This window comes from Lissotriton helveticus, chromosome 3_1 (genome assembly GCF_964261635.1).
Source record: "Lissotriton helveticus chromosome 3_1, aLisHel1.1, whole genome shotgun sequence".
In the NCBI taxonomy this organism is placed as follows: domain Eukaryota; kingdom Metazoa; phylum Chordata; class Amphibia; order Caudata; family Salamandridae; genus Lissotriton; species Lissotriton helveticus.
This window is the reverse complement of record NC_136061.1, coordinates 1,780,927,233-1,780,948,920: the sequence shown is the minus strand read 5'-3', so window position 1 is coordinate 1,780,948,920 and position 21,688 is coordinate 1,780,927,233. Positions and strand designations below refer to the sequence as shown.

At 43.6% G+C, this 21,688-nt stretch overlaps 1 protein-coding gene across 1 annotated transcript in view; it reads left to right on the top strand.

Annotated features, from left to right (window-relative positions):
* The window catches only part of CEP85 (centrosomal protein 85), a 416,919-nt gene that overhangs the window by 237,880 nt on the left and 157,351 nt on the right, over positions 1–21,688 (top strand). The window contains exon 10 of the mRNA XM_078682660.1: positions 15,981–16,104. Within this exon, the coding sequence (XP_078538786.1) occupies positions 15,981–16,104 (124 nt within the window). The remainder of the gene's footprint in view (positions 1–15,980; positions 16,105–21,688) is intronic.

Sequence of the window (21,688 nt, the reverse complement as noted above, 5' to 3'; positions counted from 1 at the left end):
CGGAAGCTTGTTTCCTTCCCAGTGTAAAAATTGGCTTGGTAGTTTGGTTTGCCCTGTTCCCATCATGCACTGGGACAGGAACAGACTGATTTGCATATAGCCAGGTTCTGAACTGGGATGGTGCAGTGAGCTAAAAAACGGTGGTGGATCTAGCCCTGATCTCTTGAGTGGGTGAGAGTATTCTGCTTAATTCAGAAACTCTGTCCATCACCACCCCTTTATTGTTAAATATTTTGTCCACCCTAAGCGTGGAAGGGTATACTCAGATGTGAGTCCCTTGCTCATTGCACCATCAGGATTCAAGCAAGCCGGGCCGACGACGGCTGAAATGCCAGAAACCGGTCCCCGGAAGCTTGTTTCCTTCCCAGTGTAAGAATTGGCTTGGTAGTTTGGTTCGCCCTGTTCCCATCATGCACTGGGACAGGAACAGACTAATTTGCATATAGCCAGGTTCTGAACTGGGATGGTGCAGTGAGCTAAAAACGGTGTTGGATCTAGCCCTGATCTCTTGACTGGGTGAGAGTATTCTGCTTAATTCAGAAACTCTGTCCATCACCACCCCTTGTTGTTAAATATTTTGTCCACCCAAAGCGTGGAAGGGTATACTCAGATGTGAGTCCCTTGCTCATTGCACCATCAGGATTCAAGCAAGCCGGGCCGACGACGGCTGAAATGCCAGAAACCGGTCCCCGGAAGCTTGTTTCCTTCCCAGTGTAAGAATTGGCTTGGTAGTTTGGTTTGCCCTGTTCCCATCATGCACTGGGACAGGAACAGACTAATTTGCATATAGCCAGGTTCTGAACTGGGATGGTGCAGTGAGCTAAAAAACCGTGTTGGATCTAGCCCTGATCTCTTGACTGGGTGAGAGTATTCTGCTTAATTCAGAAACTCTGTCCATCACCACCCCTTTATTGTTAAATATCATGAATCATAGCCGCTGTTTATAGGGTTCGTTTTCTGGGGGCGTCAACGGCGTTTCGACCCAATTAGTATAGTGGGTCTCGTCAGGACTGAAGAGGTGTAGGGGACTTCTGTGGGTTGGGAAAAATAAATAAAGTAAAACACTATTATTACCGTGTTTATTTTCATTTAGTTTACTTTAATCTAAGAGGCTTACTGGCGGGTTACCTGGTTTTCGTTAGCAAAAACTGATATTAGGATGGAAGTAAAACACCATATGTGATGATAATAATTACACTCACAGTTAACCCAGCCGGGTACTGTTGCGCGATGTATCAAGGAGAGAAATTAGTATCAAATTAGTATCCTGTTATTCAACGTCTCATTCATTATATTTTGATCCTCAAGTAACTTACCACTGTAGTGGTGTAATTATACAGTCTATAGATGGATGAAGACTGGATAGGTCATTATGGCAATCAAGGTGGCTCCTTTAAAGAAAATGATTAGAAGTAAAGACCTTCGAATTGCGTCAAGGCCCTTATATCATTATACTACTTTCAGGAGGAGTAATTCTTACCCGATGATATCGGTATATTCTTTTCTATATTCTTAGTCCAATGCCACGTTGTTTAAACATGCGTGAGGGAGCTTAGTCCGTCATCGATTCCCATTGTAGGAAGAACGAATAGGCGACGCTGCTTTACGCCATCGGGTAAGACGCTGCCCGTTATATTCAACACTTGACTACGCAAATACAGGATAAGAATTCCTAATTAGATTCCCAATGCCACAATTGTATTTCTTTCTTTAAAGGTATCATCCCGCCTGGCTGGTGCCATTGTGCAACCACGCAACTCTCGGTCATTTTGAATTTATCTTTTATTCATTTTGGCATTGGACTAAGAATAACAGGATACTAATTTGATACTAATTTCTCTCCTTGATAAATCGCGCAACAGTACCCGGCTGGGTTAACTGTGAGTAATTATTTTCATCACATATGGTGTTTTACTTCCATCCTAATATCAGTTTTTGCTAACGAAAACCAGGTAACCCGCCAGTAAGCCTCATAGATTAAAGTAAACTAAATGAAAATAAACACAGTAATAATAGTGTTTTACTTTATTTATTTTTCCCAACCCACAGAAGTCCCCTACACCTCTTCAGTCCTGACGAGACCCACTATACTAATTGGGTCGAAACGCCGTCGACGCCCCCAGAAAACGAACCCTATAAACAGCGGCTATGATTCATGATAGTCACTGAGACATAGATTCTTGTCATTTTCATCAAATACCTGGTCGTTTTTCTAATTTTCCTTGTATAATAATCCCCCTAGAAACCTTAGATAATTCACCTTGTAAATGTTATTCTATGTGGTTTTTTGGTTCTTCTGATACACTTTGGGTCACTTCTGCACTTTTTGTATTTTTAAAACACTATATGTGTATAAATGTAATTTTGATTGAAAAATTTCAAATGATGGTTGAATGAAAAAATGTTTTATAAATGATGATGCAACATCTTATTGTGTAGAGTTCTCCTTCGCTTTTGGACATCCCTTTTAAAACCCTCTTTATATGTTATTGATTAACGGTTGTTATATCTATTAATTATACAACTAATGTGCCACATGAACCATTGTTCTTGATATATCATTCCCTTTTGTAGCATATCCGCCTCTTTTTGTAAAAGAGACCAAACTAAGCAACAGCCAATCCGAAGAGCCTCACCCCATAGAACCCCCCTGAAGGAACCTCAGATTTTCGTAGCCGTTGTGTAACAGTCACCCCGTCTGCTGAAGGCTGAGCTTTCCTCGGGGAGGTGGGTGGGCGCATGGGAATCTATGAAAGTTACCAATACTGGGGAACCAAAGTTACAGGTAAGTAACTTGTTTTCTTGCCCCAGATTTGAAACTTTCATAGATTCCCATGCTTTTGTATCAGAGTAGCAAGCAGTCCGCAATAAAAAAACACATATTGTGGCATAAACATGCATTGCAATAGCCATCAGTACATGAGGGAAACAAAATGTGCAGAAAAAAGGAAGGTGGGATAGAAAGGAAAGCTCACCAATGAGTGGAAGAGGTTCCTCAGGACTGCCTGGCCCACACTTGTGTCCTCCTGTGTCAAGGATTCCAAGCAGTAATGTTTTGTAAAGGTGTGCACGCTGCTCCAAGTCGCAGCCCTGCAAATGTCTCTGATTTGCATTCCCGCGAAGAGAGCTGTCGAAGAAGCCACCGATCTTGTGGAATGCGCTCTAATTCTGCAGGTCAGCGGCTTACCCGCTGTCGAATGGCAATGGAGAATGGCACTGGAAATCCATCTCGCAATACTTTGTTTTGAAAGAAGGAGGCCCTTGCGAGGACCACCAAAAGCAATGAACAAATGGGAAGATTTACGAAATCCTTTGGTGCGATCCAAATAAAATTTTAAGCATCGTTGTACATCCAGAGAATGCAGTGACCTCTCCGCTTGTGTGGAAGGGTGAGGAAAGAAAAGATTTAAGAATAACTGGCTCATTCAGGTGAAAGTCAAGGGGGCACTTTGGGTATGAACCTCGTATTAGTTCTTAAGATTACTGTATTCCTTTTGAATTGGAGAAACGGTTCCTGAATTGTGAGAGCCTGCAACTCCCCAATGCGTCTCACCGATGTGAGGGCAAGAAGGAGAGCCAATTTCCATGAAAGGAATTTCATGTCCGTTCGATGTATTGGTTCAAATGGGTCTTTCATGAGCTGTGTGAGGACCAAATTTAGTTGCCAAGTAGGAGGCGGAGGCCTCACTGGGGGATATACACGGAACAATCCTTTAAGAAACTGTTTAATTATCCTAGAAGACCAAAGAGAAGGTCCAGACGCAGAACATCTGTACCGAGAAATCGCTGCCAAGTGAACTTTTATGGATGAATGGGCCAGTCCCGTCTTAGCTAAGGACAAAGATAATGCAGAAGTTGATGAGGTTGAGAAGAGAAAGGGCCAACACCTTCTTTCCTGCACCATATGCAAAATATTTTCCATTTGAAACGGTAAGTCTTATTCGTGGAAGGAGCTCTAGCCTGGGAGAGAATCCCTCTTATTTAATTTGAGATGGGAAGGTTCATGAATTCTCGCTGCTCAGGAGCCATGCTGTCAGGTGCAATGAAAGTTACCAATACTGGGGAACCAAAGTTACAGGTATGTAACTTGTTTTCTTCCATATACTAGAGACTTATAAGCAAGATAAATGAGCCTATCCGGTATTAGCCAATGGTAAGTCTAATTTGGGGGTCGAAGCACATGCACTGGGGCCTGAACAACAGAGCCCACTGCACTACAGAGTCGAAAAACACCATCAGTCTAAAATCTTGGTGGGGGAGGGGCGCAAGGGGATCCAACAAAAAGTGGTCCTTTTCTACAGGCACAGCAGTAGAACAATACTTTTCCATGCAGTTCCCTGTCTCAGTCCTACGTCAAATCTATAGGATATATTATTCCAATGCGCAGAGCCTATTGGGAATATAGGAACTACACTACAGCTCCGTGTTGTGGCGCGTAAATGTTTCGCCGATAAACTGATGTCAGGCGCTGTGAGGGGAACATATGGCTCTGCTGACTTCACGTCTGTTGACGACAGGGCGGAGCCATGCTCCTCTTCTGCAATGGCATGTGGATCTATGGCTGTTTGGCATAGACAAACCAGTGCAGGTCAAGCCAGATGTCAATGTGCTCTTGAAGACTTGGGCTCAAATATTTCACTACAACCCAGAATCGTTTTACCTTAGACTTTGGTACTTGGATATTCCGAAGGAGTGTAGCCAGGTGCTAACAGAAGCAAGAACGCCATCAGCAGTGTAGAAATATAATCTAAAACGGAAATTATGTTTAATATGGGGTCAAGCAGAGAATTTGGACCCACTAAAGACAGTTCCACATTAATTTTTGCCATATCTGTTGCGTTGTGAGGTCTGGGTTATCATTTATGTCAATAAAAGTCCACTTGGCTGCAATTTCCAAATTGTTACGAGCTTCAAATCAAGCAACTTTGTATTCACAAAGAATAGTTCAGGAGTTTGAGAGGCTCGTTGAGAAACCTGTACCTGAGTTGGCTCCAGAATGGGAGTTAAACTCTGTTGCCGATCTTTTCGAAGGATAAAGTGACTTCAGTGCCTATTGGAGTTTTGTACCAAAAGGGACGTCTTTTCATTTGAATCGGAAAATTATGTTGCCAAAATTGTTTGCAAATCAAAATACAGTCTCAGAGCAAACTCTTCATTCTTTAGACATTAAAAGAAGTTAAACATTTTATTTGCAAGCAGCAAAACACTTTAGGAAAACAGCTCAGCTATTGATAGCGCAGGGTTCAGGAAATAAAGGCAAGGCAGTAAACAGTGTTGCAAGGTGGATTGTGTCACTATTAAAACTACATAAATTTATAAAGCCAATGTTCAGATCAGTGAGGGCACATAAGGCAGTTGTTGTCGCCATAGCTCTTGTCGTATTTGCATGCATTTCCATAAATTACATTTGCAAAGCAGCCACATGGAAGACAGCTCATGCCTTTGCAAAGTATTGTTGTATCAATGTGCAGACCAACAAGGAGGCCGCGGTAGGTCGAACTGTGCTGAGAAATCTTTTTTAATAAGGTAAGCCCCTTTACCACCAACCTCTATGGGAGTTGAAATATGGTACTTCTATGATATTCTGAGTTCAAGCTTAATAATCTATGAAAGACCAAATACTGCAGAAGGACTACAGTTACTTACCTGTAACCGGTTCTCCCATATTGGTATCCTTCATAGATTCATGTGCAACCCACTTCCCCTTGTCATAAGGCTTAAAGTCCTAATGGTAATGTATGGTTGATGTAAGAAATATGACAATTGAAAGCCTTAGGCAAGGGAACAGCTGGGTGAGGTGGTTTCTGATTGGATAGAGCTTTGGGTCATGTATAATGAAGTTGATAGGAAGGAAACGTTTAGTTACTCCAGTATTGGAGCTTTCACAGATTCACATACCTGAATCATTCCCCGTCGTCGAGACGGGAGTCTCCGGTACATAAAAAAGCAATGCTTAGCAGTATAGCAAACTGAAAAGAGGTCTAGGCCCACTTCCCTTTTGCAACCCATAGCCTTTGTTATGCAAAAAAGACCAAACTTTTCCTTGAACCAATCAGATTTTCTACCGCACATTGTGCTAGGGAGTCTCCTTTGAGCTCTGCTCAGATTCTGTGTTTTCAACTTCATTAAAGAACTTTGTTCTCAGGAATTCTACTGGAATGTGTTCTACTGTGGATTATCTTCAAAAGGATTATTTAGAGCCTGTGCAACTTGTTCCAAGAAGTTGCCCTACACTGATGACCCTCACACTGACTGCATTTATTGTCTATACCCGCAGGCCAAGGACTGCAAAGTATTTCGCACTTTCTCAAGTAAGTTTCTGAGAGAACGTGAGGGGCGCCTTTTAATATGGTGTCAAACGCAAAGGCCAGAAAGGAGGTTATCTCCAGTGACAGTGATGAGGTGTCATCCTCAACATCGAGGAGATCTCAAAAAAGAAGAAAATCTCCTCAAACTCATTCCTCAGGGAAACGTCCTGAGAAGGCCCTCAAAAAGACCACTCATGGGTCTTCTGGGCGCAGTCGTTAAAATCATGCTAAAAAGATTTCTGAGTCGTCGACGACGGTATCGTCTACGGCGTTGACGACTGTATCGTCTACGGCATTGTCGACTGTATCGGCGGCGGTGGTCGTCGACGCCGGTTACAGGATCGTCGACGGGAACATAGACAACGATGACTATGTCGTAGACGACGGATAGCTCTCTACGCCAGGTGTCGACGATTGCATCGACGACACTGGTGTCGACAGCGATCTTGTCGACGGGCTCGTCAGCGAGGGAAATTCCAAAATCAGGAAGAGGAGCATTACTCCAGAAATCACCTCCCCAAAGTAAGATTACACTTCTGGTGCCAACGCACCTGCTTGAAGAGCAGGATTCATAGGAAGAGGACGACGACGGATGACTATGAGGAGGGATATGGGGAGTACCAATATCCTCATCAACAGCACTATCGCCAAGAGTACCAGGAAGGAATGGTTGGTATGCCCTCCTCCATGATGATGGATCTGCAGTTTATGCTGGCAGACTATGGAAAGAGATTTCCACTGACACCAGCTTCTCAGGACACTCTATCCCTACTACTCCAGTTGGAAACAGGGAGCCACAACAAGAAGTTAGACCGGCGACTCCTCAAATAATACACCTCCAGAATCAGGTCACCAAGGATGATGATGACCAGGAAGAGGGAGAAATAACAGATCCCAACAAAAAATGGGATGATTACTTGATTCCATCTCCAGCATCTCCCTCACCAGGACCGGTAGATTCTCCGCAGATTCCATAATATAATGGAGCGAGCTGCAAGATGTTCCAGCTTCCTATGGCTACAATACAAACAGAATGCTTCCTATACGATTTCAAGGAGCCATTCCAAAAATCAGTCCAGGCTATCTCGATTGTTAGCCATGTGTGGGAAGAAGGTTTAAAAGTGATGAAGACACCGGCGACAGTTACGCCTTTGCTCGCTAGGTTGGAGAAACAATATAAAGTTCCTTTAGACGCACCAGTGTGTTTACTGGGCCATCCAAAACCTGATTCCGTGTTTTCGCAAACGGCGCAACAATAATCTAAAAACCCCTCTGCGCCTATATCAACACCTCCTGACAGAGAGGGGAGATGCTTGGACAACTCAGGAAAGCGATTCTCATCCATGTCTGCTCTTAGTCAAAGCAGATAATGCCCTTGCTATTCTGGGCAGATAAGACAGGCAGATGGGCAGATGGCACCATACATGGACCTCTTTAGACCAGAAGTCCAAAATTAAGATCCTGGATCTCCCCTTCGATGGAGAAGATTAATTGGGAAACAAGTAGATGAGTCATTTCAAGGTATCAAAGATGAATACTACAAATGCCCTGGGTACACTACAATACCGTAAGGTGCCCTTTCTAGGCGCCAGGGAAAGAGGCCATTCATCCTACAGAGGGGGTTATCAACAGGGAAGATAACTCCTTTTATTCCTCATCAGCACAATCATATCGTCCGCAATAGGGTAAAAAACAAACAAGGAGCTATACAAAGTCTGCTCCTAGAGGACGAGGAGGTCGTCAAGGGAAAGACAAAGGTAAAAGACATTGACAACCTCCTGGATCTGGCTACATGTTGCTATTCCTCTCCACAAGTTCCCATGGGTGGAAGAGTTGCTTCCCATCTGCATTATGGACAGAAAATAACGACGGACAGATGGGCCTTCTATAAAATATAATCCACACACACTCTTGAATTTTCTTCCATTCCCTCCTTCTATTCCAAGTCAAAAGATTAAACCACTATCTCAGATGCGTTTGGAGATTCGGACAATGCTCCGAAAGGGAGCAATAGAACCGGTGCCGATCTTCCAAAAATGAAAAGGGTTTTACTTCCGTTTCTTCCTAGTCCGGAAGAATGCTCTCCAACTGCGTTCTTTTCTAGACCTGAGAGCTCTGAATACTTACCTTAAGAAGCAATTTTTCCAAATGGTGACCCTCCTAAACATTCTGCTACTCTTAAACCCAGGGGATCATATGACCACTCTAGACTTACAGGATGCATATTTTCACATCCCCATTCATCCTTCTCTTAGACTGTATCTTCGATTTGCAGTAGGCGGGGACCATTACCACTTCAAAGTGCTAAGTGCAAAGTGCTACCATTTGGTCGCAAATCAGCCCCGAGAAGCTTTACAAAGTGTCTGGCGCCAGTAGCAGCTTTTCTCAGAAAGCACAGACACCAAGTATTTCCTTACCTGGACGACTGGTTGATAAAAGCACCATCAGAAACGTCAGCCCAGGTGTCCACTACGGCATGCATACAGTTGTTCGCCGAACTGGGACTGACTTTAAATATAGAGAAATTGTCCCTTCAACCGTCAAAGAAGATCACGTTTCTGGGAGCGATTCTGGACACCTCTGTAATTAAGGCATTCCCTCCACAGAGAGACAACAGGGTCTCATGGCTCTAGCCAAGAATGTCACAGAAAAAATTGTCTTCCACATGTACAAGTCGCTACTAGGGGCAGTGACCTCTTACATACCTCGGATTCCTTTATGCCGACTAAGGATGCATCCATTACAGGATGAACTAGATTGCCAATGGCACCAGGTAGAGGGATCCTTCGACGACAAGGTGAAGGTCACCCAGGCTATGATGCAAGCAGTGGCATGGTGCACCCGGAGGCCCCCCCCCCCCCCCCCAAAAAAAACCTTGGTGAGTCTTTCCACTGATGCATCTCTGGAGGGATGGGGAGCATTCCTTCAGGACCTGCAGGTCATTGGTCGGTGGAAATTGCAAGAGCAACAGCTTCACATCATCTGGCTTGAGCTCGAAGCGGTAGGCTTGGCAGTACTGACTTTCCTACCAAGAATTCAGGGAACGTCTGTTCTGGTGAGAACAGACAACCCGACCGCAATGCACTATCTCAACAAGCAGGGAGATACAAGATCACGCTCCCTGTCGTGGGAAGCACAAAAGATATGGAAGTGGGCTGTCCAACATGGAGTATCTCTAAAGGCGGAACACCTTCCAGGAGATCAGAACGTCAAAGCGGGCACTCTCAGCAGACTAAAATTGACCTGCCATGAGTGGGAGATCAATCAGGACATACTGCAAAGCATCTTCTTCAGGTGGTAAGTTCCAGCAAGGGATCTGTTTGCGACAGCTCAGAACACAAAATGGCGGTTCTTTGCAAGTTGGCATCACCAGTGGGGATCTGGGGGAATGCGTTTTTGATAACATGGTCCGGCGTCTTTGCCGACGCCTTTTCTTCGATTCCCCCTCCTGCCACATGCTCTGGTGACCCAGACAACACTGGTTCACGGAGTTGCTCCTGCCGTCTGAGGATTGCCCAATTTGTCTACAACCAATATCATCACTCTTGACAATGTCCCGGGGACAAGTGCTTCATTCAGACCAAAAATCGCTGCGCTTAGCGGCCTGGCTCCTGAATATTGCGAATTCCGCATCCTAGATATTACGGCAGAATGCAGAGATATTCTAACGCATGCCAGAGCGGAAACTACAAACAGAGCAGATAGGATGAAATTGAAGAGATTCAGTCTGTGGTGCCAAGAACCTAATATTCATCCTCTAAACTCAGAGGCACATCAAATTATTCCATAAATTCTGATGTTGGCAAAATCTGGTTTGGCCCATGCTTCTATTAAAGTACACCTGGTGGCAATTTCTCGATATAGACGACTTCCTTGAGTCCATCACTGTGGTCTGAAAGAATTATGAAGCAATTCATGAAGGGGTTGTTTCGGACCACAAATTTTATTCTGGAAGCTAGCTCTTCTTAGAGCTCTCACTTCCGCCAGAGGAATTGGAGAAAAACAGGCTCTCCCGATACAAGAACCGTTTTTGCAGTTCATGAAGGACAGGGTTGTCCTCAGGACTAATCCCAAATTCATTCCAAAAGTGCCAACAGATTTCCATCTAAATGAGCCACTGATTCTTAAGCGTTTTTTTCCCTACACTGTCAACAGCGGTGGAAAAAGCTTTTCATTCATTAGATGTTCAACAGTGCCTGAAATTCTACGGGCAAAGAACAAGGACTTTCCGCAAGTCTTCCCAACTATTTGTCGCTTATAGAGCTCCCAGGGAGGGTTTTTTTTTCCCTTGTAAAAAAGGGGAATTTCTCAGTGGATTTCAAAGACAATACAATATTGTCATCCGGCGCCGGGCAAGCCGTTGAATGCACCTGTTTGTGCACATTCTACAAGAGCACTGTCCACCTCCACTGCTTTATTTGCAGGAGTACCTATCCAGGATGTCTGCAAGACTGCTACCTGAAAGAGTTCTCATACCTTCACCAGACAATACTGCCTTGATGCACCTGCAAATAGGATGTGACAGTGGGAGAAGTAGTACTGAGGAACCTTTTCCAGTAACAGTGAGCCCTCTTTGTCATCCCTCCTTCCTCTGTGGTAAGATAAGCACATTTTTATTGTCGTATGCTGTATTATACGTAATTTATGGACATCTGTCTATGGGTATTTATAGACAGTTACTGCGATGGTGGACTGACATATGTTGCCTATTTTAGAGTTGTAGGTAACAAAACAAAATGTGCTATAATTTACTGCTCGCTATTCTGATTCAGGTATGTGAATCTATGAAAGCTCCAATACTGGAGTAAGAAAACCAGTTTCTTACCTGTAACTGTAGTTCTTCAGTATTGGAAGCTGTCATAGATTCACATACACCCACCCTCCTCCCTCAGAGGCTCACCTCGGATTAGGCACAAAAGGTGTTTATGGCACAAGTGCACAAAAATCTGAGGGGCAAAAGGTTCTCTCAGGAGTGTTCTAGAGGGTGAGGAGCTCTGATTGGTTCAGGGAAAAGTTTGGTCCTTTTTGCATAACAAAGGCTATTTGTTGCAAAAGGGAAATGGGCCTAGGCCTCTTTTCAGTTTGCTATACATCGAAGCATTGCTTTTTTATGTACCGGAGACTCCTGTCTCGACGATGGGGAATGATTCAGTTATGTGAATCTATGAAAGCTTCCAATACTGGAGAACTACAGTTACAGGTAAGTAACTTATTTTCATACAAAGCATTGTAAATGGGTGAAGGGGTACATTGAGGTGTTGACTTTGTTACCAAGGGTTCCCAGTCTGACGACTGGGATGGATTTAAGCATCCAAATCTATGAAAGATGCCAATGCTGGAGAACCGGAGTTACAGGTATGTAACTTTATTCTTTTCTGACTTCACATGGGTGAAAATTTCTGTTGTTTTGGAGTGCTAGATAATGCATGGAACCCAGCAATAGTCACAAGTTTCAGCGTCCTACACCTAGAAAACCTGGGAATTGCATTTTCTCATGCATATGCATGCATACCTATATATTCAAATATCTTTTTTTTTTTTTTTTTAATTATTTTTATTGACAAGCAGGGCAAGATGATCAACAAATACATTTTAAACAAAACATATGATATAAAATCAAATATCGGTGCAGATCAAAATACAAATAAAGTAACGCCATGCATTTTACATTACCCATCTTTCAAATGTAACCTTAAAATAGAACAAAGAAACACATGGGATAGTGTATATTATTGTATCAATAATGAAAAAGTGAAAAACAGAGGGGAAAAAAAAAAAAACACAGATGTATTCCCTGAGGCATTACCACTGTTAGTATCTTCTGCAATCATGTACTATTCTAAAAGAAAGGTGCCCCAGATTTTAGCAAATTTCCTAATTGCTTTTATTCCCCGGTTCCTTGCAATTGAACCCTCCATAGTATAGATCTCATTAACTAACGCCCACCATTCCATTGCATGAGGGGGGTTCGGAGAGATCCAAGCTCTCGCGATAACCAATCTAGCACTGGTCAAAAGTATATTTAACAAATCTGTGTTAATAGTGCTAGACGGGTATATAGCAAGTAAAATTGAAGCTGCTGATAATGAAGAACTGATCGCTTTTTGTTTATATAAGATATTTTCTATTGCCGACCAATACCTTGCTAATACCGGGCGTGTGTAAATCATATGTACAATATCTGCTGCCAACAGCCCACACTTAGGGCATTTAGTACGGTCACTGTTCAAATTATTTTGTGCCCATTTAGAAATTCTCAATGGTGTGTAATATAGGTGAGATATTGTTCTGTATGATTGTAGCATTAAGCTAGATGAATGAGTCGTTCTATTGATGTTTACTAAGGCGGCTGTAATATTCTGAGTTGTCACATTAAATCCTAATATGGAAGTCCATTTTGTCGCTAATCGAGGAGTTTCATCCAATTTATTTTGGTTTAGACACTTATATCCCAGACTAATTACGGATTTTCGATTTGTTGAATAAAAGCAACTCCATAAATCTGAGCTACTTACAGATATCAGATTCATTTTACGGATTAAATAGTCCCTTATTTGAATATACTTAAAGCGCATCAATTCCGGTAATTTGAACAAAAGTTTAAAAGTTTCAAATTGTAAGAAGCCCCTTGAGCCATATAAGTCTCCCAGTTTTAAAATACCGTATTTAGCCCACTCTCGTCCCGTATTATCATTGAAAATCCCAGGAAGTCCAGGATTACCCCAAAGTGACAGGTCAGTGTGGAAAAAAGAAGTCTCACAGTTGATCATCATCATATTCCAAATGCGTACTGCATCCCGTGCAGTCTTAAATTTTACTCGTTTAAAATAATTCGAGTCCTGCACCTTCGCCAGAAATTGTTTTGCTTCTCTGCCAAGCATAAATTGATGAAAAAAAGATTGATTATAGCTAATAAACAGGCTGCGTAGCCGGTTCAAAAAAGTAAGCTCTAAAATCAGGGAAGTTAAGACCTCCTTTTTCCAGTGGTAATTTCAGGATTGCCATCGATCTTCGCGGCTTCTTGTAGCCCCACAAAAAGCTATTAATAATGCTATCCAATTTTTTAAAAAACAAATTATTAACGCGCAGAGGGATACAACGAAAGAGATATAAAAATGTAGGCAAAATATTCATTTTAATCAGATTCAATCGTCCCAACAGGTTAAGCGGGATCTTATGCCATTTTTTTTAGAAGAGCAGCAACTTCTTTCAGTAGAGGTTCATAATTTAATAAGTTTATTTCCGAGATCCTTGAAGAGATTTTAACCCCTAAATAAACCGCGGCCAGGCAATATCCTGCAACTTGAGGATTAGTCTGATAATTCATTATAACTTGCGTTTTATTTATATTAAGTTTGTAACCTGCGATAGCCCCAAAGTTATTGGCTTCTTCTGAGATCCCTACCAGTGCTTCTGCCACATCGGTAGTATAGATGGCTAAGTCATCGGCATAAGCGGTAATTTTCAAAATGTTGTCTTCATGAAGTATGGGTTTTATTCTGGCTTGCTCTTGAAGGGCGTTGATAAACGGTTCCATGGAGAGAGCAAAGAGTAGGGGTGACAGAGGGCGCCCCTGCATAGCTGATCTTTGCATTAGGAGTTCTATACAAAGCTTGTATACTTCTTAAAAAACGTCCTTTAAAGCCATATTGTTTCATCACCCCCCATAAGTAATCCCACCCCACTCGGTCAAACGCCTTCTCTGCGTCTAAAAGTATCATCCCGAGTGGGGTGTGATTAGTTGCTGCAACATCGAAGGCAGTAATCGCCATGTTTACATGAGTAGTTGGGTCCCTCCCAGCTACGAAACCATGTTGTTGTTCGTTTACCAACAGCGGCATAAGTGGGGCCAAGCGAAGAGCTAGTATCTTGGAATACGCTTTAACGTCAGCGTTAATCATTGATATAGGACGATAAGAGCCGCATTCCGTTGGTATTTTATTTTTCTTAAGAAAAAACATAATTTTAGCTGTATTCCACGATTCTGGTACCTGCCCAGTAACACCAATTGAATTAATAACTAAACATAAAAGTGGTAAGATTTCATCTGCGCATATTTTATATAATTCTATGGGGAGGGTATCCTCACCGGCAGCTTTATTAGAGGGGAGAGAAGTAACAGCATGGTGAAGTTCCTTTAACGTAACTTCTTCCTCTAGCCCATTAACACATTCTTGATCTAAGTATTCCCGGGCTGGAAGATTTTTATTGATATACATTTGTATCTGCATTTCTGTGCAGCTACCCTCTGGAGTGTATAATTTTTTGTAGTATGTTACGAACTGATCCATTATTTGTGCTGGCTGAGTATATGAAGTATTATTGAGGCCTTTAATGCATTTAACTAATGTTGTTGCTCGGTCATCTGCCACCTTGTAAGCCAGGGCCTTTCCTACCTTATCCCCACATTCATATTGTGACAGTTTATATTTAAGCAGCTTTCGGCTATTATTTTCCCTTAAAGCACATTTAAGAGTTGAACGTGCATTCACTAGTTTAGTTTCTAATGGTTCGATATCTTGCGCCCCCAACACCCCAGCTCTCAAATTATCGGCTAATTGTTTTTCCAGCTGCAAAATACCATTCATTACATTCTTATCCTTTTTCCTTTGTTCTGCATTTTGTTTATATACATACTGTTGCACATGCCCCCTAATAGAGGCTTTACAAGCATCCCAGATTGATCAAAGTGATGCGCTTCCTACATTGATTTCAATAAATTCTCTGATATGTGCCTTCAACGTTCCAACAAAAACTGCATCTGCCAATATATATCTAGGAAAAGTAAACAATCTAACTTCCGGGTCCCTTTGTGTTATACTAAATGACAATAAAATTGGGTTGTGGTCCGACGAGACCTTTGGAAAGATTTCCATACGTCTAGCCTCAATAACCTCATCTGAAGCCCACGCCAAGTCTATACGTGAATACAATTTGTGCGGTGAGGAGTAAAATGTGTAGCCAGGTTGATATGGATACAAGCTCCTCCATACATCTTTTACATTGTGTATCCGAGCTAGTTCGAATATCGCCGCCCTGGTTTTGCGCATGCGTCTAGTTGGGCCTCTCTTGGTCACATCCTGTTCATAGTTTATATTCAAATATCACATGCACTTGCTCAGGGATTTTTTTCCCTTTCATTGGGGAAAATAGTTTCCCTGTAGAACAACCCCCTTTCCTTGTCACCCAAACATTATTTGATTGGTTGGTAAAGTGGGGTGCCCTTTCCTTCCCAGGAGTAAATCTTTGACCTTTTCGAGATGTGAAAGGTGGAAGAGGTAAGTTTGTTTTCCCACAATTATTGAAGTATGTGGCTGTTAATAAATCTCCAGTGCATTCGCGCTTTATAATGTTCACTTCCCACCCCCACTCATAGATTTACTTACTTGAAGCTCTTTATGTAAATCCTTTTCTGAGTGCCGAACACCTCTTGATAATAGCAGAAGTTCTTTTGCACTTGTTTAAAAAAAAAATGCCTATTTGCGCATGCATGTTAGAATTCTTTTACTTTAGTAGTCTCCACAAGTTACTTGCACTTTTTTTTAAATTAAATGTTTCCTGTGGGTCTCTCCCGAACTGAGACCACTGACCACTGACCATCTCTAATGACTCCTTGCTTACTGGTGGTTCACATTTATGATTCAAGGTTGTAAGGAGGTGTCTCCTTATCAGTTTGCAGGAGAAGTTGGATGGGTGTTTGGAGAAAGGAGAGGGAGCACAACAACCTACACTTGTTAATGAGGAACTAAAGCAGGAGTGCCAAGCTTTGAAGAGAGAACAGGAGTACCTCAATAAGGTAAACTGCGAAAATTGCTTATTCAGGCCTCAAAACCCTAAAAATGTTACTAGACCTGCACATCTAGTGACTTTAATCTACTTGACCTAATTATAATGCTCTTGGCCCATAAACTGGCTTCAAATTATGTGATCCTTTGAGTATTTTAATTCACTGAGACGCCATTTTCTTGTTTATCACATATGAGAGCACCTTCAAATACACAATTTTAGCACGCCTGCTGTACAAAGAACTCTTTTGTTTTATTTAATAAACTAAACATTAGCTCCATATAGAATACAAATCTAGCTACATATAGGATACATGTGACCGCTGACTTGGCTCTTAGTTCATTAACTGCATTGTCGTCAGGGCGGGGGCAGGAATGTTTCACAAATCATGTTTGAAAACTATCACTTTTAATAAATGCATAACTAAAGCATAAAGTAGCAGCACACTGTCATTTGCAATCTGCACATTTTACATTGACATGGCCACAGAATTTGTCACTTTCATGAGGTTTTGAAACTATATAGTGCACAATGTTTGGAAATAGTTTCTGCAAATATTTTTCATTTGCACATCACTAAGTAAAGTGCTACGATTTGTTTTGCTCCTTTTTAAATCTTTGCTCGCATCACACGTCTGAATTACAAAAAAGTTTTCATAATTCCTGAAATATGTCGAAATACTTGTACTATTCATTTACAAGCTGTTTAAATGTTGTGTTTGAGAAAACCAACGTTTTACATCCTTTTTGGGTTTTTTTGTCAGCTCACTTGACTAAAAGCACTAACTGTAATAAGAGAAAGAAAAGGAAAACCATTTTCCAGGAACATATAAGCAACAATTAGTAAAAAGACAAACTGACATTTGATCTCTGTCTTTGAGCAGTGATGAATGTGTCCATGTAAAAACATGATTTAAAGGCTTCTCATATGCTCATTCACTTTCTGAATGAACAGAGCACCTGTTTCTTCCAGCCTAAGTTTACTCACCTGCACGGAAGAGTAAGTGCTAAAAATAGCTCGACCTGATAAAATCTCACTTGCAATTGCGAGTTGGAGAGTGGATTTTTTAAGGCCTGTTATTGACCTTCAGAACACACCCCACACACATGTATCTCCCACCCCTCGCATTCCTTTACTGGAAGCTCTCACTGCTGCCATACATTCATACTCCGACATACTTTCTCACTGCTCTCCTGCATTGCTATACATTCCCCCAGCCCATATACATTTCCATAGCATGCATACATTTTTGTATTAAGTCTTCTTGCTGCCTCTAAACTTCTGACCCAATCTAGTTTTGCAACTGTCCCTGTACTGTATAATCAACCCTTGTACATTCTTGTTCTACATATTCTCAATATATTCTGGCAGTATGTATACTCGCAGACCCTCTCCACCACTGCGGAGGTCAAATTCCAGTGTCCTATTCTGCAGGCATGCTTGCCTTCGTATTTCTGCCTTTAAGCCAGAAGTTCAACAGCATCTGATTAACATGCTGTTTAATGGTAAACACCTCTTCAGCACACAAGTTAATCAAATGCTGGGAAAGATCAAAATAACACCGCAAAAGGCTGTACTTCCTGTACTTAAATTTTTTTTTTTTTAAACATCTGTTTATTAAAGAAAGCAAACCTGGCAGCAAGACAGACATTAAGTACATCCTGGGCAATTATGGCAGTACAAATTTCACTTGTGAGCGTCTATTACATAGCGTACAAAATCCTTATATCAAGGCGAAGACTGTCACATACTCATGCATTACAGTGTGTATTTTCCCCGATCCTCCGACACACTGCTGATTAACAAACAATTAAAGACCCCTGTATAGTACCCAGCTTTCCCATATCTTGTCCCACTTCTTTGGGCACCCCCTTCCATGTTACACCACCTTCTCAGCAGTACAGCACCAGTCAAGATCGTCCTGCCATTTAAGCACGCACGCTGGTTGGCTCACGCCCCACTCCTTCGCTATGTTGCGTTTAGCCACTATACTAGCTACAATCAGTCATATTTTAGAATATTTCGGCCATTTTATCTCGCCTGTCGCACAACGGATATGCCACTTTGCTTCCCATGGAACTTCTTGTTCGGTGACTTCCCACATGATGTGTATGGCGTCCTTCCAAAACTTTTATATCGCAGAGCAGCACCACATGATATTAAAGAACGTACCCGCCTCCCCACATCCCCGTGCACATCAGTCAGAATCCCTGCGCCCAATCCGGTGCAATACCACCATAGAGGTGTATGATCTGTGTAGTATGCGCAATTTTATTAAACTAAATCTCGCCCTTATCGCCACCTCCATTGGACTCTGTATCGCCTCTGTTCAGTCGTCATCTTCCAACGTCTCTTGTCCAGGCCTCCCTAAGAGCCAACAAGGGGTCTGGGGAGTTGTTCATTATCTTTATGTATATCAATGAAACCGCTTACTCAAGCATGGGGTCTATGAGTAGTCTATCCTCTAGATGACCATATTCTGCAATTTGGTCCCCATCTTTTACATGCTTCTGTAATGCATGTTGTAGCTGCAGATACCGTAAGAATTCCTTATCTGACTTCTGATACTCCATTTTCTGATAGATACATCTGCCAGTGGATTCCTCACCTTGTGAATATCCCCCTTGCGTCAGCAACATTCGGAAATTCTTTCGTAGCTTCGCGCCGACGTGTGCGACGTCATAGAGGCACGGCATCGCGCGCAACTCCGCTGACGTCACCGACACCATAATAGGCCCACGCCGGCGTGATGACATCAGTTCCCTTTTTTCCACGTCGTCAACGCGAACGGTTTTCTAGGGATTGTCCGTAGCTGTTGCTGTAACCTTGTTACATTGTTTAAATTGTGCTTCTTTGTCTTCTCTCTCGACATGTCTTCGAAGAAGACCGGGTTTAAAGCTTGTGGGGAGTGTGGCAAAACCATGTCCATTACGGATCCTCATGAATGCTGTGTATGGTGTCTAAGCTCCGACCATGACGTCGAAGACTGCCAGTCTTGTAAGAAGATGACACCTAAGGCTCTCCGGAAGAGAGAAGCCAAGCTTCTAGTGGCGAAGCTTAAAGGAAGAAAACAGAAGAAAAGTTCGAGGTCGCGAACTCGGCGATCGAGGTCAAGGTCTCGTTCGAAGTCGCGCTCGGACTCGTCCTCTGCCCATTCTTCGAGATCTTCAAAAAAGAAGCATAAGAAGAGGACCCATGAATCCCGACATCGCTCGAGGAAGGACTCGGGTTCGAAGCCGAAGTCGCAGGTGAAGCTGGTTGAGAAGGTAGTGGTGTCTTCGACTTCGGAAGAGCAGGCCGCCGAGGGTAAAGTGTCGCATGCGAATTCGCCAGGTTCACCGAGGCAGATAACTAATCTATCTCCGGTTCCGTCCCATCCTTCAGGTCGGGAGGATGAAGGTGAGGAAGAGGAGGTGGTTGGTGAGGGAGAGGCTCCATTGCCCGAAGGTCTGTCGACTCCGGTGCACCAGCCCAAAGAGGAGGTCGACGTCGTATCGACTCCACGCCCTCATGAGCAGCCCGGGGGGTTTGTAGCCAGCCTTCCCGGCTCCAGGTCAGGATCCGACTCAGTTCCTGAATGCAATGTTTGGAATATACTCCAGGGGTATGTACCCCACTGGGGCTCCTGCTGGTCCCATGGGTCCGATGGCGTTTAGTCTGGGTGTTCCCCAGGCCTATGCTCCTGCGCCCTTTATGCTGGCTCCAGCGCCGCATTGGCATTTTCCGACGCCGGCGAGGCCTTCGACGCCGAAGCCATCAACGCCGAATCCTTCGACACCGAATCCTTCAACTCCGATGCCAAACCCTGAACGACCTAGAGTTAAACATCCTTGTCCGACGTCGGGGTCGGCGCCGGCTCCGACGGAGTCGACAGTGGATCCGTCGGCTTCGTATGTGAAGCACAGGTCGAGGCGTGAAGCCCAGAGGCTTATGGAGGAAGAGAGGTTTCATGAGGCTAATTTGGAGGAGGGTGAGCTGCAGGAGTCAGAGGACCCATTTGATGATCTGACGGTGGCTAGTGGCCTTGAACTGTCCCCTGAGTGGGATTTAGTCTCAGTTTCGGATGCACCCTCGAAAGATGTGGCTCCTTACCATGTCGTGATAAGGAAGGCGGCGAACTTATTGAACATTACTTTGCCATCTGCAGAGTTTAAGTCGAACCTTCTCACAGAGGTCCTTCACTCACCATCTTCAGTGATTGAACCTATACTGCCATTTAATGATGCCCTAGCAGAGCCAATTTGAGAGGTTTGGAAGAAGCCTTTGTCAGCTCCTGCGGTATCTAGGGCTGTTGCCAGGAGATACAGAGTGGCTCCTGATGACCCGGAATTTTTGTCCACTCACCCTCTGCCTGAGAGGCTGCCTGTTCCAAGAGATCAACGGGAGCTTTTCCACAGGTTCCTGCAGAAAAGGAGTCTAGGAAACCGGATCAGGCTGCTAAAAAGGTTTTCTCCTCCGCCAGCATGGCATTGAAGTCCACAAATGCGACCTGCCTGATGGGGCGTTACATTCACGCCCTAATGGATACTGTAAAACAGTTGGTGCCAAAGATACCGGAAGATGATAGAAAGGACTTCCAGGAGGTTATCTCGGACACTCAGGCTGCAGCAAGGCAGGTGATACAGAGTGGTTTGGACACGGCAGATTCTGTGGCAAGGGTCATGGGCTCTTCGGTGGCTACAAGGAGAGCTGCATGGCTGAAATCTTCTGAGTTTTCAACAGATGTCCAGTCTGCATTAATGGATCTACCATTCGACGGATCTAGTTTGTTTGGCAAAAAGGCAGATGCTGCTTTGGAACGTTCTAAAGACAGCAGGGCGACTGCTAAGTCGTTGGGCCTTCAGACCAGGGGCACCTTTGGGAGACGCTTTAGAGGGTTTGGCAGATCTTCTTTTCGTTCCTACAAGTCAACTCAGCAACAGCAAAACCGACTGTAGAAGGCGTACAGGGGCAGACAGAGGGCTCGTCCCAGAGGTCGTAAAGTCGCCTCCTCCTCTTCTTCCTCTTCCCCTTCCCAGCCCCCTGCCAACGCAGCAAAGCAGCCCTAGATCCGCCATTCCGGATCATGCGGGCCCAGTGGGGGGCCGGCTTACCCATTTCCTACGAGATTGGGAACTGATAACATCGGATCTTTGGGTTCTCAATCTTGTGGGGAATGGGTATGCTCTTCCCTTTCGGGAGTTTCCCCCAAATTACCCTCCTTGCCAGGGTTATTGTTCGGAGGACCACCTGCTTCTCCTGCTTCTCCTGCAGGAAGAAGTCCTGGCTCTGTTCAGAAAAGGTGCGATAGAGGTGGTTCCGGAGCAGGAAAGGGGTCAGGGGTGCTACTCCCGGTATTTTCTGATTACCCAAAAAGGATGGCAGGCTTCGGCCAATCCTGGATCTCAGGATCTTGAACTTGTATCTGAAGCAGGAGAAGTTCAAGATGCTCACCCTTGCACAGGTTCTTCAGGCACTGATGGAAGAAGACTGGATGGTGTCAATCGATTTGCAGGATGCGTATTTTCATCTTGAAGTCTCACAGAAAGTATCTAAGTTTCACGGTTGGGTCGCAACACTACCAGTTTGCGGTCCTTTCGTTTGGTCTTACTTCT